This window comes from Oreochromis niloticus, linkage group LG11, assembly GCF_001858045.2.
Source record: "Oreochromis niloticus isolate F11D_XX linkage group LG11, O_niloticus_UMD_NMBU, whole genome shotgun sequence".
NCBI classification, from domain to species: Eukaryota; Metazoa; Chordata; class Actinopteri; order Cichliformes; family Cichlidae; genus Oreochromis; species Oreochromis niloticus.
Window position 1 is genome coordinate 9824705 of NC_031976.2, and position 27901 is coordinate 9852605.

General features: G+C 39.0%; 2 protein-coding genes and 1 non-coding gene across 3 annotated transcripts in view; 2 read left to right on the forward strand and 1 right to left on the reverse strand.

The window, feature by feature from the left end:
• The window catches only part of adamts16 (ADAM metallopeptidase with thrombospondin type 1 motif, 16), a 51052-nt gene extending 40344 nt beyond the window's left edge, over positions 1 to 10708 (forward strand). The window contains exons 19-24 of the mRNA XM_003443713.5: positions 6623 to 6827; positions 7813 to 8007; positions 8108 to 8164; positions 8374 to 8580; positions 8694 to 8841; positions 8920 to 10708. Of these exons, the coding sequence (XP_003443761.1) occupies positions 6623 to 6827; positions 7813 to 8007; positions 8108 to 8164; positions 8374 to 8580; positions 8694 to 8841; positions 8920 to 9035 (928 nt within the window). The 3' untranslated portion in view covers positions 9036 to 10708. The remainder of the gene's footprint in view (positions 1 to 6622; positions 6828 to 7812; positions 8008 to 8107; positions 8165 to 8373; positions 8581 to 8693; positions 8842 to 8919) is intronic.
• Positions 10709 to 16166: 5458 nt separating this feature from the next.
• trnae-cuc (transfer RNA glutamic acid (anticodon CUC)) lies at positions 16167 to 16238 on the reverse strand. Its single transcript has one exon. It is a non-coding gene; the product is annotated as a tRNA-Glu (tRNA).
• A 618-nt stretch (positions 16239 to 16856) lies between these two features.
• Positions 16857 to 27862, forward strand: ice1 (KIAA0947-like (H. sapiens)). Its single transcript, XM_005450553.4, has 21 exons — positions 16857 to 17116; positions 17302 to 17360; positions 18390 to 18501; positions 18660 to 18736; positions 18976 to 19013; positions 19110 to 19192; positions 19331 to 19407; positions 19539 to 19576; positions 19688 to 19770; positions 20422 to 20458; positions 20599 to 20655; positions 20774 to 20857; positions 20969 to 21015; positions 21124 to 21318; positions 21710 to 24337; positions 24643 to 24805; positions 25074 to 25234; positions 26319 to 26509; positions 26669 to 26763; positions 26859 to 26957; positions 27184 to 27862. The coding sequence occupies exons 1-21, from the start codon at positions 17027 to 17029 to the stop codon at positions 27363 to 27365; spliced, it is 4596 nt and encodes a 1531-aa protein (XP_005450610.1). The 5' UTR covers positions 16857 to 17026; the 3' UTR covers positions 27366 to 27862.
• The last annotated feature ends 39 nt before the right edge of the window (positions 27863 to 27901 follow it).

Below are 27901 nucleotides of genomic sequence, written 5' to 3' on the forward strand. Positions count from 1 at the left end.
AGGTTTACCAAAGGTTAAGATAGGAGGGCCACCTCTGTACTTCACCTGGCGTTTTCTGTCATTACTGTTACCGAGTATTTTTTTAATGCCTGACAAATGTGGTTTTGTTATTTAATTATGTGCAATTTAAGCTCAGCATGGTAAGAAAAACAGTCTCAACAAGGTCAAGCTCGGTTAGTCTTTAAAGCTTTTAACCACATCTTATGTGGCTCTCCCCATTAAAGAGGGAGAGCCACATTTTCGTGGGGATGGTTTATTCGTCGTTGTGTGAAAGCAGTCAAAATCTTAAAACTGTGACATGCTTGACAATTTAAATGCAACACAGATGGCGGTACCAAAACTGTCTTTATGCTTTTGTGCTGTTTATAAATGATTCACTTCATATGCATTGAACAGGTCTAGCTGACAACAGACACGATGACCTCTCAGTTAGGTGGAACCAATAACATTTTTAATGCTGCATTGAATTGCATTACATACTAGGTTGAAGCCATTATTAATGTTCCTCAGCTCCAGCTCATGTCTGCTCGGAAAGAAAGGTCTGTGAAGTGCATGCATGGCTTTACTGTTCATGGAGGGTTTGAAGCCACGTGGGACCATAGTAATGTCTAAAGCCACTTTCCTATGCTATACGGCTTTGACTCTTTGGTCTTGTCACCTCATTGCTGTCTGCCAGAGCCTTCAACATCCTCTATCTCTTACATTTGTCACTGTTTAGCACCGACACTAGTATCTGAAAGCCATGTGCCACCAATCATTTCTTTTGATTATTCTTCCAAGGAGCCAGACATTGTTGTAATTTTTTAAAGTAGTCTTGAGCCATAGTTCTCCATGCTTTTTGTAGGTCTTTCAAAAAAAATTTAGCTGCTTTTTCACTTAATTTTCTTGCAGGCCTCAAGCCACTTAACACTGACCTGTTAACAATTCGAGCATAAAAAAGGCACCTAACTCAAAGGATAAAGTGGTGTTGCATCTACATTCATTGGCTTCCTGTTAAATCCAGAATTGAATTCAAAATCCTGCTCCTCACATACAAGGTCTTAAATAATCAGGCCCCATCTTATCTTAATGACCTTGTAGTACCATATCACCCTATTAGAGCACTTCGCTCTTGCACTGCAGGCCTACTTGTTGTTCCTAGAGTATTTAAAAGTAGAATGGGAGGCAGAGCCTTCAGTTTTCAGGCCCCTCTTCTGTGGAACCAACTTCCAGTTTGGATTCGGGAGACAGACACTATCTCTACTTTCAAGATTAGGCTTAAAACTTTCCTTTTTGCTAAAGCATATAGTTAGGGCTGGACCAGGTGACCCTGAATCCTCCCTTAGTTATGCTGCAATAGACGTAGGCTGCCGGGGATTCCCATGATGCATTGAGTTTTTCCCTTCCAGTCACCTTTCTCACTCACTATGTGCTAATAGACCTCTCTGCATCGAATCATATCTGTTATTAATCTCTGTCTCTCTTCCACAGCATGTCTTTCATCCTGTTTTCCTTCTTTCACCCCAACCGGTCGCAGCAGATGGCCGCCCCTCCCTGAGCCTGGTTCTGCCGGAGGTTTCTTCCTGTTAAAAGGGAGTTTTTCCTTCCCACTGTCGCCAAAGTGCTTGCTCATAGGGGGTCATATGATTGTTGGGTTTTTCTCTGTATTTATTATTGTGCTATCTACTGTACAATATAAAGCGCCTTGAGGCGACTTTTGTTGTGATTTGGCGCTATATAAATAAAATTGAATTGAATTGAATTGAATTGAATTGAATTGAATCTACACATAACAGACAACATAGCAAAGAACAATTTTAAATTGTATCTTTATGTCAAAGATAACACAGATTGACAGGCATAAGGTAGTTCTTGCACCAACAAGGTGAGTCCCAAAGAGCAATCAGCCAACAACTGGCATATCTCAGCATGGTGTGCAGTGTGTCCTTATAAAATCTGAGGAAACTGGACAAGTAGAGAGCAAAAGAAGGAAGTAGCAGGTCTAAAAAGCATCTACACCAGATGAACAGTATCTCAAAGTTATGTCTTTAAGAAATGGGAAAAAAATCCATCAAAGAAAAGAGCGATATATCTGGCCCTTCAGGTGATACATCTACTGTTTACTGAAGCCTCATTAGAAATGGTCTCAGTGGAGGGATGGCTGTCAAGAAGCCATTTTTAGGGAAGGGAAACAGGGAGAAAAGGCTGAGATATGCCAAATTACACAAGAACTGGACTGAAAATCAGTGGCAACATGTCTAGCAGAGTGATGAATCCAAATTTTGAAATTTGGATGTGAAAATGGTAGGTATCAGCATGCGATACCATCTGGAAAGCGTCTGATTGGCAACGGTTTCATTTTTCAGCATAACACTGATCCCTAACACATTGTCAAAAATTATACCTGCACAGGAACACACAAAGGAACACTATCAGTCATGGAAACGACTCCTTTTTGTGAAGTGGCGTAAACGTAAGACCTTGCAAGTTGTTCTGGGTCACCCTTCCATATGCATCTGCTGTGTCTATAAGCTCACTGTATATCGGAATACAGACACACAACACTACAGCAAACTTTCAAACAGTACTTTAAGAAGTTTTCTTAAAAGGAAAAAGGAAACAAAGAGAACTTCAACATTAATTTGTTAGGTTTATACTTAGTACACACGACTGAAACCAATGACAAACGTGCTAAAAAGAAACTATTTTTGATACAAAAATTTCAATCAAAGTGGACTTGTTGGTTTGATAAATATACAATCAATTTACAGGCCAAAGCATAACATATGTGGAATCCACTGTGAAATTGCAACAATCTATGTAAAACTTTTGGGACTGTAGAAATTGATGAATATATGGAATATTTGCTATAACAATGTTATGCCAAGCTTGACTAATTCATTTATTTCTAGTTTATATTGATACAAGAATCACTGAGTGGTCTAAATTGTGTTTCCCAATTATTTCCTGTATTCCCTTTGCACAGAAATAACACAACTGAAATGGAAGTATTTCTGCATGATGATAACTGTATAGACATGATGGAAATCCAGGTAGGGTATTATGTTTCTATACCATACTTAAAGTGGAAAATCTAATTATATTTCTCTTGGTAAATAGGTCATAATGGCATCATGAAACTAGATGTTTCTGGAAAGAGGGGGAAATACATCAATTTAGAGACCTCTCTTCCACTTCTCATGCATCCACATACAAAGACCGCTTTAAGACGCTGTATGCAGTGTCCATCACTTGTGTTTCTTCAGGCTTGGTCATAACCATAAATCTAATAGGTTGGATACCTTAATATGGATACCTTTTTTCCCTTTCTCCATCACCTTTCCAATCCTATCCAACTGCCAGCAATCACCCACGCATACACACCAAAAAAAAACCCACACTGGTACAACGAAGCAGTCAGCCAAGGATAGCTGTCATTCAGTCAAAGTTGTGCTCAGGCCACAGCACTTCCAATCTCTCAACGGGGATTTGTGAGACTGTGACTGCATGACAAACACTCTCCACGCTGTCTGTCTGCTCCTCTGTCTCTCTGCCGTCTGTATCTTTTTAAAAGTCGTTTATAAATATGTTCAGATTCATATTTGCCCTCTCTCTCTCTCGCACTTCTTTACTCACTCGTGGTAGATGTGCATACTCCTCTGACATAATCCATTTCTTCTTTGCTTGCTTTGTACTGTTTAGCCACTAATGGACCTGCGTGTGTACACTGAGCTGAGGAAGCAGTGATAATAAAGGCTGTAAAGTAATCTCACAACAGTTTACACCCGTCTCTTAGGATTATCTCCTTCATTATCTAAAGCTGGAGCTTCTGGTCTGCATGTGTTTGCGTGTTTATATGTGTGTGCATGGGAACCATGTGTTGGTATGACACATACAGCAACATCTGACAGATTTTCACTGTTTTGACCAAGACCCAACATTTCTCGATGTATAAACGACTTCTGATAACAATAAGGACTCTAAAAATGAGAGTTCTCTCGTGGCTGCAGAATATTTTCAACTTAATAAGATTAGATAGGCTTTACAGTATTTTTCCTGTTGGTTACGGTGTAACCTGCTCTGCATTCCTGTGCATTTACATCCTCCCTAGACCTTCTTATGCCATTGCAGTCCATGCAATGCTCAGATTTCCTGTTAAACATCCATAACATATCTAGGATATAGTTGCCTGATTAATGTGTTGTACTATATCAAAGTTCCGTTTCATGCTTTAGTCAAGCTTAACTAGTTTCAGTTATACTTTCGTCAAATATCCGGTCTAGTATTAAGCATTTTTGTTAAAAATTGTACATGTGCACGTGCTTCTTTTATTCAAGTTATCAAACCGCATGAGTCTTTTACAGTTTGTGGGCTCTCGCCATGCATGAACTGTGATCTGAAGCAGAACACATGCTGGACCAACCGAAACATGCAAAACTTGGATGCAAAAGTAGACTAGCAGGCTGTGGTCACCAGTCTATCTCTACATGTCATACTATTCTAAGGCCATGCAGTTATTTAATTTTGCTGTGTCTGCAACCAGTGATTTGGACTGAACAAGCATTACATCATGGAAAAAGGTTTCCGATGCCCACTCACATTTAGAGCATGATATCACTCTGTCTCACACTGCTGGTGTACACTGAAAAAAAAAAAAAGAAAAACCCACACAGTGATATATACATGTGAAAGTCCAAGCAGACACGCACAGTGGCAAAGCTATAAACACTGGTCAGAGGTTATTTAATGCGCTGGTGTGCATTTAGACAGCGTCATTTAGACCTCAAAAGCTATCTGACACACCACAGGGACACCTGAGCTCTTGTGCTTCTGTCCAGGGAGCATGATGCTTACTCATCCTTCAACCACAGTTACTCATACCAGCCGAGGCAAAGATCACAAGGTGTTCTATAACTTGATCCAGCATTAAACAGTATATTATTTCGATGGCCATTGCTGTGAAGTGATTGTGTTGATATTTACATGGTAAAAGTAAATACCCTGGAGTATGAAATAAAGTTTTAATTTGCACTTTATCATCATACACATTCAAATATTTTGCCAACTGTATGCCAGATGGCTATATTTTACTTTCCTGTGCAGGAAAGGATATCTAAGAAGGGGTAAGAGAGCCAAGACAATATGTCATAATAAGTGATTTTATGTCATCATAACTTTTCTTAAATGTTAAATGAGTGACATCAGCTACTACACTACAGATTGGCATGCTGTGACATGGTAATCTTGTGCATATTAGGAATTGAAGTATTTATGGAAATATATTTATAAAAAGTACAAGGTATTCTGAATTTTGTACCTTGTGAAACCAAAAATAAAAGTGTAACAAACCCAAAAAGAAGTCCCTGCTCTTGAAGGGTGTGTTGCACTTAGACTACAGTTGGCGTTCTGCTTGCATTTATTTATGTGTTTAATGACGCCATCAAAGTTCAGCTCACATTTCTTTGCCAAAGGTTAATAAATATTATGTCAACATGTTAAATGTGTTACATATATGTGTTGATTACTTGGTCGGCTTTTTAAAATAAACGAGCGAATTGAAACTTTCATCTCTACATGCCGCTTTCGCTCCCCCCCCCGAACCACCCTTTGCTAATACCGCAGTGTGTATCTTCCTCATGAAACGTCAAAAGACCAGATAGATTTTCTACTTCTCCCTTTATTTACATTTGATAGTGCACATATGATGCCCTTCACAGCTTTTCTCACTGACCTCCTGCAGCATTCCAAGCAAGTGATGCACCAAATTACTGCAAATAAAGTTTAGACTGTTAATATACACAGCTCAGTGTGCTGACAGCAGTGTTTTGGGTTGTTTGGGGTAAATCGTAGGAGGCTGGGTGGGTATACTGGGGTGAAGTTAGAGGAAGGATAACAGAGTGTGTGTTGAGCGATTGAGCTGCCTGCGCCCTTAGTTTGGGGTCATTTGGAAGAGATGCAACAAAGCTTTAAGAAAGTGCGAAGGCTTGAGGATTAGGCAACTTAACACATTTTACTGAGGCGCAGTCTTGGAAGAAAAATGCACTAAAATAGTATAAACTGAACTGCTTAAAAGGTACCTCGAGCTAGCCATTTTTTTGCAGTTGCCAACATATCTGTTTGGAGTGTTCTGTACAAAAGAAATATGTGGTGATGTTTAGTTTTAGTCATGATTGGGGTTCAACTTAACCAGGCAAGGGGGGTTAAAATCTTGCAGAGGTTTTACTCACAGATTAAAAGCCCAGCCGTTCTGGTTGTACATAAAGACTGATCTTTAGAATGTTAACAAATAAACCATATTAACTATAATGACCTACACAATATAAAATTTATATCATATTTAGTTTAAATTTAGTTTAGATTTATTTTGAAACATTGAACATGTCTGCAATGTCTTAGATTCAACACTCTTCTGCAGATGCTATTATATGAATGGATGATCTTTATTGTCATTATACATAGTGAAATTCTGGCTTTCTCTTAAGATAAAAATTATTAAAAACAATAGAAGAATTTAAAAAAAGGTTAGTTATTAAAGATAAAAAATACCACAATAACAATAATTATCATTAATTCCTGCACACTTGTCTAACTGATGGAGAAACTGTCCATATTGACTCTGTGGGTTTGTGTTGTGTTGTCCCAGCTGGTCTGTAGGAGAGTGGGGGGTGTGCAGCCGAAGCTGTGGAGGAGGGGAGCAGACTCGGCAGGTCCAGTGTGTCCAGAGAACCAGCCAGACTGACGTGGACACCCTGGCTGACTCTCGTTGTGCCCAGCCGTCCCCGGTCAGGAAGCAGACCTGCAACACACACAGCTGTCCACCGGTTTGGACAACTGGGTCGTGGTCACAGGTGAGAGTGTGAAACTTTAATGCTGTTTGTTTACGCCGATATAGAACCGTACTGGCACGTTGCTGCTGAAGAACACAGCTTGAAAAAACTCTTTGAAGTCATACGCTCGCCCAGTAAGCCCTAAAGAGCTCTGCACATTGTGTTGTGAAGTTCGCCCCGGCTTTAATGGCTTCACCACATTTTATGACAGTGATCTCAGTGCTTTAAACCATGAATGTGCCCGCTGAGACCTCCAGTGTTTTGTTCTCTGTCCAATTCCTATACATTCTGTGTGGTGACTTGTCTCACTGTAACATTTTAACTGCCGTTTTACACCAAATATCGTCAACGACATGGCACAAGTGGTGTCCAGTTCGCTCTCCCCCTGGTAGCTTGTGGCACTGTGTAGTGCGTCACAGCCCCGTGTTTATTGGCTGTAGTGAATCACTTCAAGATTTAGATTGTCCCATTAGCTGTTTCTAGAATTAAAAAAGGATATGGAGGGAACTGCTGGATATCTCAAAGGAATTATTAAGGAAGTAAAGCACAGTAAGCCATTGTGTGGTGACTATGCTGTATAGCAGCTTTTCTGAAACGCTATTTGTGCGTAGCTGGCCTGTTAAGATGTTTAGCATGTGACATTTCTTTCGTTCATAGTTCCAGCCAGGTAATAGCTAAATTAAATATGTCAAACTCTCAATTAATTTTGATAAATTTGTTCCTTCTGCTTGAAAGAAGGTGGAAAGATGAAAAAATGGAAAGAAATTCTTGAAAAACCAGTTTAGTCTACATTTGTATGTCTTTCTTAATGGATGATAAAAATGTGTGTAACACATAACAAGGCTTTGACAATGCTGGAATATAACATGACAGTTTGGACCTAACTATGATAACAAAGATTGTTAATACTGTAGCATTTAAACCGACTGATCAGCCATTCATTAAGAGAAAGCTTTGCTCCAATCCCTAAATGCTATCAGATATCATGTTTGTTTTTATTTGGCAGTGCTCGCGTAAGTGTGGCAATGGTTTGAAGAAGAGGACTGTGCTGTGTGTGAGCTCTAACCCGGGTGCCCAGGCACACACGCTGCCCGACAGCAAGTGCGCAGGCCTGCCAAAACCTGCTGGTCAGGATTCCTGCTTCATCAGACGCTGCCAGAAACAACGCAAGGTCCAGTGGTTTGTCTCCACATGGCAAGAGGTACGAAATTAAAATGAATAAAACAGCACTTATGCAGTATTTAAATGTATTTTTAGCTAATGTGAATAAGCTCTCTGTCTCTGCTCTGTTCCACATCCAGTGTTCAGTAACATGTGGTCGCGGCTATCAGTCACGCTTCATCAAGTGTGCAGAGAAGGTGTGTATTGTGTGTGTGTTTGCTCAGACACAGCAAAAGGTCATTTTTCAACATCATAATAATTCGTTGCATTTAAATTCTCTTTAAATTCCAATTTGTTAATATTATTTTAATTATTTTCTTTTGTGTTTCTAAATTGATTTGTTGGAGGTTCTCTATTATATAATGGCATCTATAGCTTTAGTGAATTTCTCTATTTTATAATAAAGGACACTGCAGGAAAATACAGAGAGCTTGCTCCCAAGAAGTGCCACCATGTTCCCAAACCCACAGTAGAGCTTCAGAAGCCCTGCATCCTGGCTGAATGCCCTGTCCGCACAACGCAATCAGTGCGCCACCAATGGAAGACACATCATCGGAGCTCTCCAGCCCACCCTCCGCTTCGGCCAGAATGGCGCTCGTCTCCTTGGTCTCAGGTATCAGCAAAATTTCCACTTTGGTAATATAAACAAGAGGAGGGACTGAATGTGTCACACAAAGGAGATTCACAGTATCTATAATCCGTTCCTTGTTGCTTTGCTCTCCGCAGTGCACGGTGACATGTGGAGGAGGAGTGCAGGCAAGGGCAGTCCGGTGTCTGGCGGAAGAGAAACCTTCCACTGGCTGTGCCGTCCATCTCAAACCTCCAGTGTCCCAGGCCTGCAATACCAACTTCTGTCCACAACCTGAGAAGAAAGGTACCAGTGCTCTTATTCTCTCAAAAGATCTCCCAAAAAAGAAAAAGACTTTCACTTTTTTTCCTTCTTTTTACACAGAACTTGCATGTAAGGATTACTTCAGCTGGTGTTACCTGGTGCCCCAACATGGAGTCTGCAACCACAAGTTCTATGGCAAGCAGTGCTGCCAGTCATGTTCAAATTCAAACCTATAATCCTAAGACGTGACTCAGTCCGCTGTACAGGCAGATAGGTAGTTAGTCAAAAGACTGCAAAATATGGTTGTGGTTTTAAGCATGTGGCGAGCACTGAAATACAAAGCCTTTTCTTTGGAAGTGCCCTTCATTTTCTCTCTGCGATGCCGGACATCTGGATACAAGAACTTGATGTTGACAGCACTACACAGGAATGTGATCAGGAAAACACAAATAAAGACAAGAATTATGTGGAGGAACTAACAAAATAGTAATCTTGATTAAAGCAAATAGGATGGACATGTCTAAAAGAAACTGAAAAATCCCAGCTTTGTTTATATACTGTAGCTGAAAAGATCTGTACTCAGGACACTCAGCATCTCTCAGTCAACCAAAGGCCAATGATGGCAAACCAACAAAGAAAGACGTCTTCGAGCGCTGCCACGCAACATGTGATCCGCCCTGGTCTGCGCTACAGACCCTGATGAATTGACAATCTGGGGTTTCTTAATGAAAAGGGACGTTTCAAAGAGACAATAAAGGTATAAATAAATTTGCCCTGAGCTCAATTTTTTTAAATAACAAATAAGAGAAGAAAAATGACATGCTAATCAATGTGTATTTCTTTAATAGCTGGGCAGTTGCCATGAAAGTTGTCATGTAAAAGTAAAAGAAGAACACCACAAATCGACTGCATCATCAGATGCATATGTTTTCTGTGATGGGATAAGTCTGTGTGGCTTTCCTTCCAAGTGGTGCTACAACTTTGTCACATTGAATTCATGAAATCAGTGTGAAATGTTCAAGCTTCAGGAAATAACAAATGAATTGTGTGACCCGTGTACAGTATTATTTGTTTTATTTATTGGCTTTGCAATGCAGTGTTTCTGGAAAACTGTATGATTAAGCATTATAAATGTGTCCATGTATTACTCTACCCTAAGCCCATTACCTTAATATGTGTTATTAATTTTCATTACATGCTGTCAAACTGCACCTTTTTATGCAAAACCTTTATTTTATTTTTTTTAAAAGAAAGCAGCTGTCAAGTGAAATCACTAACAAGCCATATCAGTGTGTTGTTTAATGTGTCCTACATTATTATACATGACATTGGCATGCATTTATATGGCACAAAAATGCGTTACATATCAATTACATTTTTAAAGCACTGATGGATGATAGGTAATACTATTACAATATGATTTTTTTTTACAGTGTTAATGAAATAAGATAAACAAAATGTGTAACGACAGGAACATGAGCCCCGATTTCATCATTTTTAGCTTTAAGTTGGACTGAGTATCTTTCAGGGGGGTATAAACTTGAAACTCTAAAAGGACTCCTGGAGAAAAGCAGAAAAACAAATATTCAGGATGGAAAAATTGATCGCTTGAGTCATACATCTTTGGCTACAGTCTTCAACTGGGCATGGTGCTGTCATCATGCCTTTACAGAGGATTAGGATTGCACCATATCACTGACATCACTGTCACCATTGTTCCACTCTGCCATAGCGGGGGCTAGTACGTCTTTTGCATTTCTCTGGCTTTAAAATACAGATTTATAACTTTTACATGTAACAGCTGTAATGTATCTATGTACATTTAAACATCTTAACTCCAGTCTTTGCTTCTATTTATTATGTTCCTTCCAACATAAGTAAAATTACATGGTAGTTCTCTACCTTACCTACCTACCTACTCAACCTTGATGTCTTTTCAGTTCAGTTCAGTGCAGTAAGCTACTAAATTACTTTTGGGACAACGCAATTGCATTGCTTTTGCTTTACTCCACAAAATGACCTGAAACACAGTGTCACTTAATTATCAGTCAGTAATAAAAACTTTAGGCTACAGACCCACACAATCACTCAAATTCCTATCCTAATTTTTATCCATATCCCGATTTCATCTTTGTTTTAGTTTTTACTTATGAACACAAAGCAAAGATGAAACCTGGCCCAAAGTATGGTGGCCCTGAGAAGTCAAACACACTGTGACTCAAGAAAACATCAGCAAATATAAAAATGCTCTAAGAGCACGCGATACCCAATGGAAGTTGAATTTTAGTGAGTAAGAAAAACAAACAAAAAACCCCAAAAAATACAAAACACAACTCAAGTGTTTTTTGGAGATAACATGACGGAACAGCTGTGGAAGTGATAGAAACCACAAGGGTTTGCACTGAGACGATGGTTTCATCTGTGTTGTGATGTGAGGGAGGAAAAAGATGAAGGTAATGTGTGTTTTAGTTGCATTTTTCATATAACAATGTGGATACATGTTTGCTATAAGCTGTTTATTGGTAGCGTGTCAGTTTCGTATCTGCTCCGTCACATTATTGTCTCCCCCAAAAACACTTCTGCTGTTTTTGTGAAGTTTTTGGACTGCATATTTTTCTAAATTTACGGTGCATTTGACCTCCTTTTAAAGAGACTTTAAAGCGACCGCCAGGGTGATATGTACGTGTAGACATGGATGCTTCAGTGCTACAAGTCTAAGTGCCTTTTTTTCTGCTGAAAATGTGCCCCTGGCTGCTGGGCTGGAGTCTGTTTACGCTTAGCTTTGACATGTTTTTGGTTTCTTGGCTAGCTATGTGTTAGCATACTGTCTGTGCAGATGCTTTTGCACAATATTAATAAAAATAATTTTCACAAGCTCTATCTATCCATCCCTTTCCTCCTCCCAGCACACAAAGTGAAATCAGCTGATTGCAGGACTGCGTGTAACTCGTTACTGAAAATGTAACGCCAGTACAGTAACACATTCATTTGCACCCAAAACGTTTTTAATGTTTGGTTTCATATTTTCTTTAAATACATTTTTTTTTAATATTACTTTGTTCTACTCAATTGATCCGATTTGACTTATGTTTGGTCAGATTCTCCCATAATGAAGTAGATTTTGAAACAGAGCCAAGGGGAGGTTCAGGAATTAAAGGGGAGGTCCTTCCCCCAGGTATATAGCTGGATATAGCTGGATAGGAGGGCCTAGTCCGGCTTAACTTACACTGTCAATAGCACAACTATGGCTCTGCTCCAGAGTGTTATGTGTACTCATCCTGTTTCATATGCACTGTTTGAAAATATAGCTATTACCATAATAGCAGTGAGTCTTCATTTGTAGCTTTACTATCTATGTCTGTCTCTTTAAATATAGTTGGTGGACTCAATGTTGTTATCTGAATTTTTGCTAACAAAATTTTGGGGTGAAGCAGATAAGAGCTAACCTTGTATTTCATATCCCATATGTAACTAGTATGTCTAATATGTTTTTATGTTCCTTCAGTGTGTACAGCTGACATCATATTATATCATTAAAGTTGTATGGTTGAAACTGTGGTGGTAACCGTAGGAAGTTGAGTGTGTTCATCTGGACGTTGGGTTTTCAATGGTCGCTGATCCAAGTGACTTCTTCAGTCTCAGAGGTAACTGTGTGGAAGTATCTTTTTTCCTTAGTCATAATGCAACTCTTCATGTCGTTTACCTGTGCTGACCAATGACTGTAGAAAACAGCTGTGACGTTCATAACACAGGGAACAACTCACTGAACTAATACTAACTAAAATAGTTCATATTCTGTTCTGTTATTTTAGGTAGATAAGTCCCCCATTGTAATAGGCCTGATGGCATTACTGGATGAACCTAGATCCCATATATCCTTTTTATTTGTTTCTAATTTATATTTCTAGGTAACAAGTATAATTTGTAGTTAGGCAATGGTGTCAAGTTTAAAAAACAGATTTGATTTTATTACTAAACATGCTGATGTGAGAGGTCTGACCTGCTAAGCATGCTTCATGCTTTTGAACCAATGTCTAAACCACTCATGTGACAGACTAACACATCAGAACCTCTGGCTGTGCAGCTGGTGAAGACCAACTATAATTTCTAAATCAAAAATGTAGTGATTCCTTGTTCTTCTGTGGTCACTCTTGCAGTTATGTGCGGGTCTTCCTCGAGCCTTTATTACAGCATTACTTTGATACAAAGTAGATTTATTGAACTATTCATTGGTAGCCCAAAAAGCTGATTCTATTCTATTACCGTTTTTTGTTGTTGCTGTTGTTTTTGTAAGTTCTTTGAATGTGTGCTTGTGTCTGTGTAGTCATATTTGATTGTTATGGACATTCAACTAGCTGAGGCCACTTCAGCTGGAGAGTACTTGTATCTTCACTTACTAGATTAAAGAAAGTGAATGGAAAAATATCCTGTGCCTTTTTAATACTTCCTCTCTTTAGCCTTTAAAAGATTTACTTATTACTGCATGTACTACAATATAGTGTGTACCTTCAGTCTGTATTACCATCAAGCTGTAATTCCATGCAGAGTCAAAAAATGTTAAGTATAAAAAAAACTGACTATCTTTGCATCTTTTATTTCAAAATACCTAAAAATCTGATTTTCTTTTCTAGCTCCTGGAGATTGTGGATATCTAGGATAATTGGCTCATAGCAAGATTGCTGCTATAGACAAGAATTCAATTCATGTTTATCTATTAAATCACACCACAGATCACCTCTTTTGCTGTGTGACGCTGCAGGTATTTATTAAAGTCAAAGGAATCCATTTGAAACACAGCCAGCTGTGGACATTAAACTATATGAAAATTATGTGTATCACGCTGAAGATTGTTCATACCTCTGCTGATTACAGACACCAAAAAATAGACTTAAACACTGGAACACTTAAACTAAAAAGTAATAATTCAGCCTTCGTCTTTGGACGGCTCCAGCTATGGTGAAGGTGGGACTCTAAAAGGCCGACACAAAATAATAATGCAATAAAAAAAAGATTAGCTTGATATGCACAAAGCACGTCAAACTGATTTTAATAGAGCTTTAATGAACTATATTCAATTATCTACAACTGTTTACATTTATTTACAACTAATTACAGCTATTTACTTTAATTTTGCTTTCCCAGAATATCTTTACATGCCAGTAAGTTCAAATTCAATGGATTGGCTACAGAAAACATTTTAATGTTCAGTTACTCAATATTCTTTTAATGCTAATGCTGTCTGTAACTATCCTTCCTGGGCTTATTAAAATCATCTAGAAATAAATGAAAGATTTGGACTAATAGTATAGTTGGAATGCAGTGCGATTATTACTCTTGTCAGTGCAGTATTGCTAACTTACAGTTTATTCATATAATACTCCAAGATAAGGTCTTGCTAACGCCATACCTTGCATTTCCTAACAGCAGCCGATGAGGGTATAACTGGGCATCCATCTGTTGACTCCTGCTTGATTTTCAGGAGTTCTTTTGAACCCTTTTCAACAGATTATGTACTATAACAACGCTCAAAAGAAATATTGCATGATTAGATTTATAGAACAGCATGCAGAGAGCTAATCCTGAGATCTAGTTCTCAGGATTCAACAGAGTGCTGCACGTAAGCCAGAACACAGGCTAACATTTATGCCAATGTGGTATTAGCCATTTCAACACCTATGACATACTGTATCTGGGCTTTGCTCTTTTCTCATTTCTCAACAAGTCAAGGAGACACAGATGCCCAAAACAAAATAACCATTGTCATAATCCCTGGGGCACCGTTATAAGGACCTTCAGCTGGACAGTGAGGAAGGAAATATGAAGAGTGTTAAAAGTAGGAAGAAATCATGTAGAAAGTAAAGAGTCATTTTTTAAAGTCATTGGCTGGCTCCAGGCACTCAGTCTATGTGAGAATTTGTGTCTAGACACTGAAATACTGAATAAATATAGGCCATAGTTTCAGTGGGCCTTTTTTTCACAGGCAAATGTCTGCAAGGTTTTATGTGATGCAGAACCGTTTTATTGGTGCATGCCAATGTGAAGAAAAGAGACACAAGTGAGATCGGATCTTTAACTCACATAACTGCTTTACTGTCGAAGAACCTTTAACTTAACTTAGTAATTAGGTTACCAAAAATATTTATGACCTCAGTGCAAAAATATGGATCCATTTACATCAACCGCAGCAACTTCAGAGGAAAAAAAACAAAATGACAAAATTCAACCTCAAATGTAGGAAGGGATTAAGACGATGGAACAGTTTTGTTTATTCAAAGATAAGGTTCAGACAGCTTCCTGTGGATTTAAACAAGAGTTGACTGAGACAAATTTAGAGAACATCCAAAATGTTAACAGCAGAGATTGTATGTCAAAGACAGTCACTATCTCTGTTTGACTGCATCTGTTTGAAGAGTGTGGCTCCTTTGCCTTGAGGCAACTCAGAAGGTTCAGTCAGAGGATCTTTCCGTCATGATGGCATTTACAACAGTGTCTTCAAGTGTTTCTTCTTATGTTGAAATTGGAAGAACTTTCAAGAAGGAGAACACCAACTAGGAATCTTCATTTATTAAAAAATATGACATTAACATTGAACTCCAAAGTGGTATTTTAAAAAGAAACTTAAAATTATGATACCTAACAAAAGTACTGTGTGGGTTTGAGAGGGAGCGAGAGCAGTGCGAGAACTGTTACTTGTACAATAGCACCCTCTTCTGACTATATCTGCTAACTAATAATAATATAATGTCAAAATATGTGATATATGGTACTTGGGATTGGTGGGTGACATGCATTTTTATGTTGCAACTTTGTATTTGTAAATGAAAATGGAGTGAGTGCAACGTTCTGTGTCAGTAAATGGGTTTGGGGTATTAATTAATATTTTAATATGACGTTAAATATTCTTTATATTAGATTTTTGAAGAATAGGCAACTATTTAGCTGAATAGCAGAGTAACAGTGCTCTTGGACTTGGTAGGAAATGGGAAATGGAGTGCGGTAAATCCCAGCTTCTCTGTGTTATAACTTGAGAACCAGTCCACTCTTTGTTCTTTACTGCACGTGTGTCCCTTCTTTTGAAACGTTTATCCCTCGCTGTTTATAAAGAGACCACAGATTACTTCACTGTGCTGTAAAATCAAGATGTCAGAGTCCAGTCTGGAGTATTTAGATAGGGGTAACTTTTCAGATTTTCCTTCATAAAGATACATATTTCCTTGGCGTAAAGAACCAAAGAGAGGAATTTTTCGTGAAATGTAGAAACCTAAAGTATATTTGTGTTTTGGTGTTTGAGTATTTTCTAGTGGTTTTAGGTTAATGTGTTGCAACGGTTTTGAGAAGCTATACAGGAGCAAAAGAAAAAAGGGATGTTCCCTGACCGGGAATCGAACCCGGGCCGCGGCGGTGAGAGCGCCGAATCCTAACCACTAGACCACCAGGGAGTGATGACAAAGCCACGGACCTGTATACTGAAATATCGTTACATCCCGCCTTAACTAGTATTTGATTTATTGTTATTTGTGTTTTGTAGGACTTTGAAGACAAAACAGTCTAACTACCTAAAAAATTACAGTTCTTCCACCTTAATAACATTCAGAGTCGACACGTGGACTTCACGCAGAAAAAAAGATCACGTGACATTAATATCATGAAAACGGAATTCAATAGACAGGCTGTGAACTATATTTTAAGTAGCTCAGTAGTTACACGGAGAGTTCATGGAAAAAAAGATACACATAAACACATACACGTAAATATTGAGTGTTAACTTCTTTTTCAAATTTAAACACACAAAGCCAATATGTAGAATTTGTCCAGCAGATGTCGCCACTTTATTGACAGTGGGTTTGACAGAGTGAACACTGAAATGCCTGAAGAAAAAACTCGACCAACAGGAGGCATCACGGTAAGGAAGCGGTAAAATTTATCTTAAATTCGCACGTACGCGTTACCGATATTCAATTCAATACGCAACTTATGAATATAGTATGAATATGTTCTGAACTTATTAGTTAGAAATATTATATTTTACGGCGACAGGCATTTTGCAAAGCTACCTCTAAAGGGGTCCTTCGCTTGGGTCCTTGGTAAACGTGGGAGACGCGAAAATGTGAAGTTGTTTTGAACATAGACGACCCGTCGTGGAGTTTGTGACACTAAGATATGAAAGTTCTCCGTTTTCAGAATAAAACGTAACGGCTGCCTGGGTATCGGTGGGATTTTTCTTACTATGATGCCAGGGGAGAATCAGTCCAAAGCGTTGGCAATCGCCGCGGACGCGACGACTGGAAACTGTCAAAACTGCTCTGTTTTGCAGCAGGTCGGTGATGTTTTGGGGGGCTTTTTTGTTACCAAGAAATCAATTACAGTGCTTTACCTCGTCTTTTCGATCCAGATCTTAAACAGTATGGAGCGATTTAATGTGTTTTTATCTTGTGGAGTTAACGTGTTGATAAATCTTTACCACCTGTGATGTCCCCTGTTTGTTTTGTTGTCTTTCGTCAGACTCTGGCTGAATATGTGTCTTCATTCCTGGCACTAAAACAGAAGATAGCGGTTTCAGAGTAAGTACCAACGAGCGGTTACTGCCTTGGTAATATGTCTTACGTTCAGACGTGAACAGGTCGTAGTTGCGGTATTCGGCATACAAGCAAAACTCCAGTGTTTTGATTTGCTCGGAAACATGGCGGCTGTCATTAGCTACAAGCAAACTAGCTGAAATTACAATAATTTGTCCAAGGTTTCTCCCTATGTGCTTTCTAATGGAACTGATGTTCGTAAGTGACTATACATTTACTTGATTTTTTTAAAACAAGTTTTAAAGCGTTAACCATTGCTTGTTTGTGAATATAGGATGGAGAGAAGAGGAATGAAATTCGGTACAAATAAAGTAGAATACATTTGTGTGAATAAGAGACTGGTGTAGCAGAAAAACTGCAAGGAGTAGACATAGTAAAAAGGATGAGTTTAAATGCTTGAGGTCAATCATCCAAAGCAACAGACAATGAAGAGGAGAATGCAGGCAGGATTGAGTGGGTGGAGATGACAGAATGATCGCAGCTAGAATGAAAGGAAGTATTTGCCATATGGTAGTGAGATCTGCTATAAGGTATGACTGGACACTGCTGATGATGCAAAGACATGTGGAAAAGAGAGAGAGTGGACATATTAGACAAAGAATGTTGAAGATGGAGTTTCCAGGCAGGTGGAAAAGAGGAAGACCGCAACAAAGTTTGGTGTGACAGAGGAGGATGCTATGGAAGCAGCTGATCAGCTGTGGCGACTGCTAAGAGAGAAGCCAAAAAAAGATTTAGTTTAAGATCAGTTTAAGTAAAACTTTCTATTTCAGTGTTACTCAGATAATTAAGATGGTGAACCTCTCACTTAGACACCTGGATAAATGGTGTGATGTATATAAAAAGTTCTTATCTTTGAAAACTAAGCTTTCATTAACAATATCCATTCACTGTCAGGACATTATTACTTTATGAAAATTTGTAGAATTAAAAAACAAAACATTTTTGGGTTTGTTTTTTGGTTTTTTTGCTACATTCAACACACACAGATCCATGTTCTCAACTTGTTATATGCAGTGACACAATCAGGCTTCAGCAGCAGCTGGAAGAGCTTCAGATCCGACTGGTTACTCTGGAGAAAAAGACGGCTGATTATGAATCGGTGCAAGCAGAACTGGAAGAAAAGAAGGTAAGCGGTTACACTTTACAATCTTTTGAATTGATGTCCTGACCTGTAATCATATGTCTGACTCTTAATACTGTTTTCACACCAAATAATTCACATTAATAATATTTCATTAGTTTCTGACCTTTGCTGATTATTCACAAATTATTTCTTTTTTACAGAGTGCACTTAAGATGTATGAACAACTATCTGAAGAGGTGGAAAAACTGAAGGTGGAAAAAAGCAAGACAATAGCAGAGTATGTACTGGATCCATTCTTGGTCATAACAGTACAAATAATGTTTTTTGCTTTGGAATTGTTACTTTTCTTTCATTTTGAGGGGAATTTTTTGTTTGTTTATTTTTGGTTTGGTTTGGTTTGTTTTTTGGTAAAGCACTTTGTGACACTGGATTTGATAAGTGCTACAAAAGTATTATCATTATTATTAATGTTAATATCATTATAAAATGCTAACTGGCATTTTCCATTTTCCTCAGGAACAAAAAGCTTGAAGACCAGCTAAAAAATGTTAAAGGTACTTTGCATTTGCATGGTGTAATTTGTACCAGGGAAGACTTGCATAATATTGTGATTGTAATTGATTGAATTTGTCCTAAATTGTCTTTCTTAGATTTGGCAGACAAACAAACACTTGAAAATGCACAGCTGAAAAGAGAAAAGGCTGTGGTGGAAAACGATTTGCTGATATCTCAGGTAAACTAAAGGAATGCTCTCCAAATGAATTGTTTGACTTTAGTTTAATATCATCATTTACAAAAATACAGCTAGCATTCACAGTAGCTTTATATAAATCTGCTAAAACCCATAAAAAAAAAAATGTCACTTGTTTAGACATCCTTGCAGAAATCTCAGGCACAAGCAGAGCAAGCTGAAAAACTCATGGATGAAAACGCCAAGATGACAAGCACGTAAGAATTTGCACGAGCTGTTGAAATATATGATTAGTCACAGTTTGATGTTCATCCTTTTTTATATGTGAACAAAGCTTTTAAAATGAATTGTACTGAAAAAAGGTTCCATGTTGTTTTCTCATCAACAGAAAGGACCACCTTGAAAGTAAAATCAGAATTCTTGAAGGTATTTAAAATCAAATTTGACTAAATATTTTGTTCCTGTTAATAAGTCCTGAATCTTTTATGTGAGTGTTTGTTTGCTGTCTAAGCTGTGATTTCTTTGATATTTTTTTAGATTCAGTTTGCCAACAGAAGCATCAAATTTCCCAACTGACCAAAGAGAAGACCATACTAGAGAAAAATATCAACGATCTACAGGTGCAGTAAATGTTTACAAATGTTATGGAGTAAAGTATTTTGTAGTACGATAGACCAGAATACAGGTTCAACAGCTCTGAGTTTTCAGTTCCAGAATAGCTGATGAGAGAGATGATGAGAAATCCAATGGACAGAGGAATGTGAACACATGTCAGTGCTGACCATGATGGTTATCCACAGCCAAAACTCTGGAGCAGAGACAGCTGCATTACTGCATTAGAGTACGGCAATATGTCTGTGAAGGTTCTCTGTCATCCAGGTCATCGTACTGCATTAGAGCTGCATTAGAGTCACACAGTGGATGGACACTACATTTTATTCTGAGCTGATTATAAATCGCTGTCTCCATCCTTGTATACTGAAGACTGGATGATTGTAAAAGCGCTCATATTAAGTTCAGTGCTCTGAGCTTTGAAATGAATCAGGGTGTTAGTCAGCTGGTTCAGACGCAGCAGGAAAGGGAGAGTCAAAGAGAAATCAGAGTTTGCTATAGAAAACCTGCCAGCAGCAGTTTAAGTTCAGTCTGTTACCCTGGTAAGAGTTGAAGTTCACTGGCTTTCTGGATCAGAATACTCAAGTTTGTTAGCTAAACCTGCTTTCTGGAATAGGATCTGACCATTATCTGTGTATAATTTCATTTCTGTATTGTAGGTGAGACTGATGAAACTGGAAAGGGAAAGGAACAAAGGTAAAAATCAACAATGAAAATTATTAACGATAATGTTTTCAGCATTAAAGGAAACGATAACATTGGCTGTTTAATTTTTAACAGCATCCATTTCCTGACTTAAAATCTGTTTTTAAACAATATCTGAATTATCTCTCAAGAATACAGGAGCACAACAACTCAAGCAAGTGCACCTGCAGAGCCTAAAATTGACAAAGGTATGCAGCTGTTTACAGATTTTGTGATTTCATTTGAATAGCTGCGTGCACACACTAACCCCCAAAGCTGCCTGATTTTTACATTGTAATTGCAATAATGTTTTATCATGTGTTGCAGAAAAGTTCCGGATGTTGCTAGAGAACTTGTGGGCATGTGTAGACCCAGAGCAGGAGGAGTCTGTAAACCAGCTGCACTTTCCCGGTATTGTTTGTAACATAACAGCATATACGGTCTTTTCAGTTTGTTTTTCTTTTATTTAACAATTCTACACCTCTACATACACAATATCTTCTTTTATTCTTTTAATTTCAGAGTCCAGAGTTCCTCCTTCCTCTCCACAAGCCACACTGCACTCTCGTGTGAGTAAAATGTCCCCATTTGGTTCTCCGAAGATCAGTGAACCCCACAGTTTCCACATACCAGCGAAAGCAACTTGTACACCATTAAAACAGTCTCCTCGTACACAGGATGCCATCAAGCACAAAGCATCTCTTCAGTGCTCTGGTGAAAGAAAGCAGGCAGGCACTCCAAAAAAGAGCAAGCGATCACCTAAGGCACGCAAAACTGCTGAGTCAAGTACGGAGATGGACACATTATCTCTTGAAGAGATAATCAGATTGTTTAAGCCCATGCCTCCCAGTATTTCACCACTTCCAGATTTGGTGAGAATTTGGTTAGATCTAATATGAACGGCTTTTGTCGTTGCTTGTTGATTAATGTGCTGATTTTCCTGTTTATGGCTTTACACAGTGTTCTGTTTACTGCAGTAGTTTAAAGGAAAGTCTTTAATATAATGTGAAAGTTTGTTTTTGAGAAACGTGTGTATGGTCAGACACTAGTTGAAGTCCTTCTTGGTATCTTAAAAGGTTTCAAAGCTTTGGTGGCTGCATATGCATTTTAATTCGAATTGTCATCAGTTGATAAAACTTGTAAGATTAATTATTTAAAATCAAATACCTTTGAAAGATTACTATTTGATAAACCTTGTTATTCTTAGGTCATGATAAGTATAATATCTTTTAAATTACAGTCTTGCTTTCTTGTTTCCTTCAGGACACTGAGGTGGAATCCATGAAAATGGAGGTTCGAGAAAATGAAAGTCATTCTAAACCCTGTGAGGACCGCCCTGCTCTTAAACAAGAGCAGACCTTAGACGTCGCAACATCACCATCAAGCCAAAGGAGTCCAAAATCGGCTGCACTTCAAACGGAGGGGAATGCAGACTTTTCGGTAGTCACAGATGAGGGAGAGGGGGAAATTTCCAATGAAAAGGACTTTGAACAAACCAAGTTTGGCGGCATTCCTAAAGTTATTGACAAAATCGCTACAGATATGAGAGGAATACATCCTCAAAACGACATGCTGATTGAACAGGAGCCATCATCTGCACAGCTATCACCACCATCATCCTCGTTTTCCACATCAAGCTTTACGGGATTGATTGAGGCTGTGCCATTACCCACTGAAAGTACACTTCTATCCTGTAATCCTGGCATCAGTAGAATCTCTGAAAATGAAAATGCCTTAGAAGATGCAAATAGTGATCTCTCAGAGACTGTAACAAGCATGGATGTTGACATGAGCCCTAGTGACATTACTGATAACAAAACAGTTGCTCCTGATGGTGGAGAGTCAGCCCTAATAGGTGACTCTATGGAAGGCATCGTGGTTGCAGCTACACAAAATAGTTCAGACATTGAAAAAAATACTCTGGATTCTTTTAAACTTCAGGACAGTACACGGTCTGGCTGCAAGGACTCTGATATACCTGAACATACTCCAAGTTCATCAGGCAGCAGTGACAGCATCACTGCTGTCTCTAATGAACATCTTGAAGAGAAACTGGAAGTTGATGAAAGCATCAAACTTCTTGGGAAGGAGGATGGGAATGCACAGGGGACTGTAGCAGCTTGTCCTGCATCATCAACCTGTAATAATATACCTCCACCCCCTTCATCTCCGTTGTTAAAGAAGGAAGACGACCAGTCCGGTGCTGATCAGGAATCTGGCCAAGCAAATGTTGAACCTCTTAGAAAAAAGGATGCTGACATAGACATAGTGACCAACTTCCAAGAAACAAATACTGTAAACTGTGAATCTCTGAAAGAAAGTGCACATTCTCTTTGCAAGCAAGTGAGTCCTTCCTGCCTTTTACCCTCTATAAAGCTGCAGGCTTTGGATAGTCATCCAGGAAAATTGAACGTTGATGTTAACATAGACCACGTCTCAACAAACAAACCAATTCCTTTTCCAAATTTAGAGAAAGAATGTGACATTGAAAAAGCTACTGTTGAAGATCTTCCTCAGCACAAAATACACACCAGTAGTAGTACGTCATTGGAGACGATGCCTGATTCCCCAGAGACAAATACTGTAAACTGTAAAGCTGCAAAAGAAGACAGACATCCTCCTTGCAGCCAGTTGAGTCCCTCATGTCTTTTGCCCACTGTAAAGCTGGTATCTTTGGACACTCAGCCAAACCCAGGAATATTGGATGCTGATGTTCAGACAGAAATTATTTCAACAAACATACAGTCGCCTTCTTTCAGTTTAGAGGAACAAGGTGTCACCAAAAGTGCTACTAATGAAGACCAGGCTCAGGATAAAATGAAGGGAGGTGATACTACTCCATTAATTCAGAATCCTGCTGCAGAAGGACAAGATAAATCTTTGGATTTGCAAATGGTAGAGCCTGAAAATCTAGTAAGAGAGGAAAAAACTACCTCAGGAGAAAGTTCAGCTGAAGCTCAGGCTCCAGAGTGCATAAGCAATGTTCGTGGCGAAATGGGTCCTCCACTTCCTCGTCTCCTTACCCCTTTGAAGACTCCTCCAAAGGTCAGCAGATCTATCAACCCAAGGCAGGCTATTGGGAAACTCTTATTTCCTTCACCCATGGATGGAATTGAATCTCCTACTTCACCTACTCAGACCAACAGAACACCGAACCGTCATCAGCTGAGTTCTTTATCCACAAACAGCCCACTCCCTCTAAATGGAGTCCCCTCATCACCACTTCAGTTCGGCTCTGCCACGCCTAAACATGCTGTGCCAGTCCCTGGTCGCCTACCTTTGACAGCAATGAGTTCTCCTTCATCATCCTCAGCGACGCCATCTCAGGAAAATTCCATGAGATTTCTCGACACCATGTATCCAGAGCTCTCTGCCCGGGCTCGTACTCTGAGCATTCTTCGAGGCAATGTCAATCTCAACATTTGCTCATCCGAGAGCGGAACATTACCGACAACCGACAGTCAGAAGTCTAGCTTTAAAACTATAAACTCCACTTCAACGGCCTTCACAAAGACTGAAGTGAGGGGAGAAAAAAGGCCTGCCATCGGTATGCCGCAGCCTAAAAGCAGTAAATGTCTCAGGCTTGACCAGGCTGCTGGTGTGACTCACAATCAGGTGCTTGCGTCCTCTTCAAAAAGTGGAGACGACACCTCATCAGCCCAGAATCTGACACTAGAACAGCTGAAAACTGAGACAATCTCTTCATCCCTGAAATCTGTAGAACATCCACAGAAAAATCTTATAGTTAACTCTTTAAGGAAAATTGAAGACCAGTGCTTTGATCTGCTGCCTGTGATCCGGAGCCATCTGCATGTTGGTAACCTTCCCAAAAAGCCCATCTTAAGAGATGAGGAGAAGGAGGTCATCGCTGAGGTTTGCCAGAGCAGCTCAGTTAGTAGACTGTTTATTGTTCTTACATTTTTTATTTTTTAATTTCTGGTTGGAGGATCTACTGGACTGAAAATAAAATAATGACACTCTACTGCTACAATGCTTTTTAATAACCCTTTTGTCAGTAAATGTATTACCTCCTCCCTCTTTGTACATTTTGCCACATACAAGTATGAAGGTAGTTTCATGTCAGCAAAATTACGCAATTAGTTCACATCTGCCTCTCGTCAGAATGTCTTTGACTAGTAAGAAGGTTCTTTGTGTGTAATTTGACATTTTTCTGTCTCTCTCGGTTTACACTTTAGGCAGATGACATGACTGTGGCCATCCTGAACAAACTGAAAGCTGGGAAAATGGACCTGAGTGGAAACCACGTGCAGGCCCTCTGCAGAGTCTACACTGGGATCTGTAGGAAGAGGAGAGACGTGGAAAAGGCTCGTGTCCTGGCCTACAGCCTCCTAATAGAAGGTGAGCAGTTTATGTTGTCCCATATTTATAAAAGCTTTACACAGCTTTTCTACACTAACATGGTTTTATTTAAAATAATTCCAATGACAGTTTAAGAGAACTTGTATACGTGATAGCTAATTTGATTTTTGGTGTTGTTTAACTGGAAAACATAGTGATGGCATGGAAAGCTAAAGTTAAAGAACTACCTCTACTCGTTGTGATGTATTACTTAAGCTTATTTGTAGTTAATATTGCTATTATTTTCTTTATTTCATCCTTTTTGCAGATTTTCCAGATTCTGCGAAGCTGATTTTATTTATGGTGACAACATGGCCCAACCTTCTCACACACACCAGTTCTCTGTCCCAAGCCATTCATGCCGTCACCAAACTAAGAGCACCAGAAGAGCTTCTCAGCTGCCTTTTAGCATTTCTTGGTTGGAACAAGGTATTTTTTTAAATAACAGTATGCACTCCATTCATATATATACACACACACACACCCACACCTGTCAGGCATAATATTAAGATCACTGACAGGTGAAGTGAATAACACTGATTATGTCTTTTTTTTTTATGGCACCTGTTAGTGGGGGTGGGGAAATTTGACGAGGGCCAAATTGTGATAACTAGATGATCACATTTCTAAAGCTGAAGCTCATGTGGTGTGTTCCTAGTCTGCAGTGGTCAGTATCTATCAAAAGCTGTCCAATGAAGGAACAGTAGTGAACCCAGCAACAAGTTTGAGGACCTGCCCTATGTGGTCCAGTCCAGCAGATGAGCTACTGTTGTTCAAATTGCCAAAAACGTTAATGCTGGTTCTGACTGAAAGGTGTGAGAATAGACAGTGCATCGCAGTTGTTTGCTGTTTTGGCAGCAAAAGGGGACCAACACAGTATTAGGCAGGTGGTCATAATGTTATCCCTGATTGGTGTAAGAGACATCTAGATTGTTCTCATTTTAATCCAGTAGTTATTGTTTATTGCTAAATATAAGTTAAATTACTTCAAATGGGCAACAAAGGAAAGCTGAAAGAGCTTCAGTGTACTGTGGCATTAATTGTACAAGTTTATGGAACTGTTATGGGTGGATTGAAGACCTTTCCACTACCAGTAACTGGCTGAACTAACAAGTCAGTTCAAAGTGTCCTTTGGGTTTGCAGTGTGTTGAGATTAGATAATGGGCCATCATTTATATTATCTTCATACTTATCAAACCATTCAGTAGCCTGTCATGCCCAGTTGATGGGAGCCTTTAAAGGGAAAACTCCCATCAGGATAGGGTAACGGTGATCACTCACATCAACTGTGTAATGATTCGCAGTGATCCTTCCCTCTAAAGAGAAAGTGGACCTAAACCATGCCTACTAAATGCCACCCTCTCACTGTAGCAGTCAAGAGCTTTGTGTTTTTCCCTTTGTCGACTTTATGTCTAAACATAGAATATATTTATAATAAAATCTCCCCTCTTTTTTTCTCTTTAAATTAAGTAGTGTGTGCCCTCTTAAACTTATTCTTCCCATATCACTGCAGACTCCTCCCTGTGACATTGACGAGCTGATCTCCAGAACTCTGTCTGAGATCAGATCGGGATCAAATTTGTCCTTCACAAAACACAGTCGGTACGGGGAGGACCTTGGAGCCGAGGCTTGGGAACACGTCTATGCACTGCACCTTCTTTGTACAAACAAGAAGTGGAAGTGGACCTATGATAATTTACTAGGGTATGTTATTTTGTTTTTCCTGTCTTGCTTAATAATGTGAGGGTTTTGGGTTTTTTTGTTTTTTTTTATGTGACTTACAAATAAGATGTAAAAAGCCATGTCCAACATGGCTCTTGAAGGCACATAGCTTCTGCTTAACTTGTTCATTTTTTTTCACAGCAAGGAGTTGTGGCCACTGATGAACAGTTGGGTAACAAGACAGCAACAACAGCCCATCTCTGATGTGGCTGTCGCTACTGTGCTCCGACTCATAGGTCAGATGTTTCCTACATTTATTTGGTTACCAAGCTTTAAGCTGGAGGGATTTGTTGGAAATTACATTAAATGAATTAAATTGTTTTTGTAATAGGATGCCTTGGTCAGCTGGGGCTGAAGGAGAAGTGTATTTCTACTGTGGTCACTATTGCCAATGTCATCAATACATTTGGTAGGCATGGACCAGCTGAAGGTAGGAAATAATTACATACTGAAGGGAATACAATGTTTTTGTTAACATGGTATCTCTTTAATTTGTCTAATGTGGATTTAAGCAAGATTTATATTTCTCTGTCTCAGACATGTTAAAGCACATTTGCCTATCTGTATTTTCTGTGCCATTAAGCACTTGCTGATTTGCTGCTAAAAGGAAGGGTTTCGTGTAACAGTTCTAATTATATTATGTCACATGTGTGCAGGTGTGCCATGGGAGGTGCAATTAGCAGCCGTCTACTGCATCTATGACCTGTCTCCGTGCAACCCCAAACAAGCCCTGGAAGCCCTTGCAGAATGGAGAGGAGAAACATCTCAAAGTGTCCCTCCTGCTGTCACTAGCTGCATTAACCAACTAGCCTCTATTTGTAGACAGGCCAACAGCTGAAGTGCACAAATCCACAGACATGACAGTCTGTCCCCTTTTTTTGGAAACGGATGCATAAATTGGCGCTGATTTAAACTTACTGGGTGACTCACAAGCAGTTAGAAATTGGTGGTTCTAAAATTTTAAAACGTCCAGCAGACTGTTTTTTTTGTTTTAATTTTTTTATGTGCACTTCTACTCTAAAATTATATAAAAATGTTTATATTTCTGAATTTTGTAGCAGTTTTTGTTTTTTAAATTGAAACTTTGCCTGTAGCAAATGTACTGGTATAACTTCTGTTATACTCGGGTTAATGCTGTAAAGTCTGTACAGTGTGCATATGTGTGTTGTTGCTATGTATGTTTCTCTGCTGAAGTTTACAGTTGTAGCATCAATGTCTGTATTCATGAAAAATAGGATTGCCAAAGTAAATATGTTGTACAGTTAAAAGCTTGAGAGATTATTTAATTGTTTTGGGGGGCGGTTTTCAAATTAAAATGTCCGAATTTTGACCCAAGTTGTGTTCATTTGCTGCAGTCTCTATTAACCTAGGTAT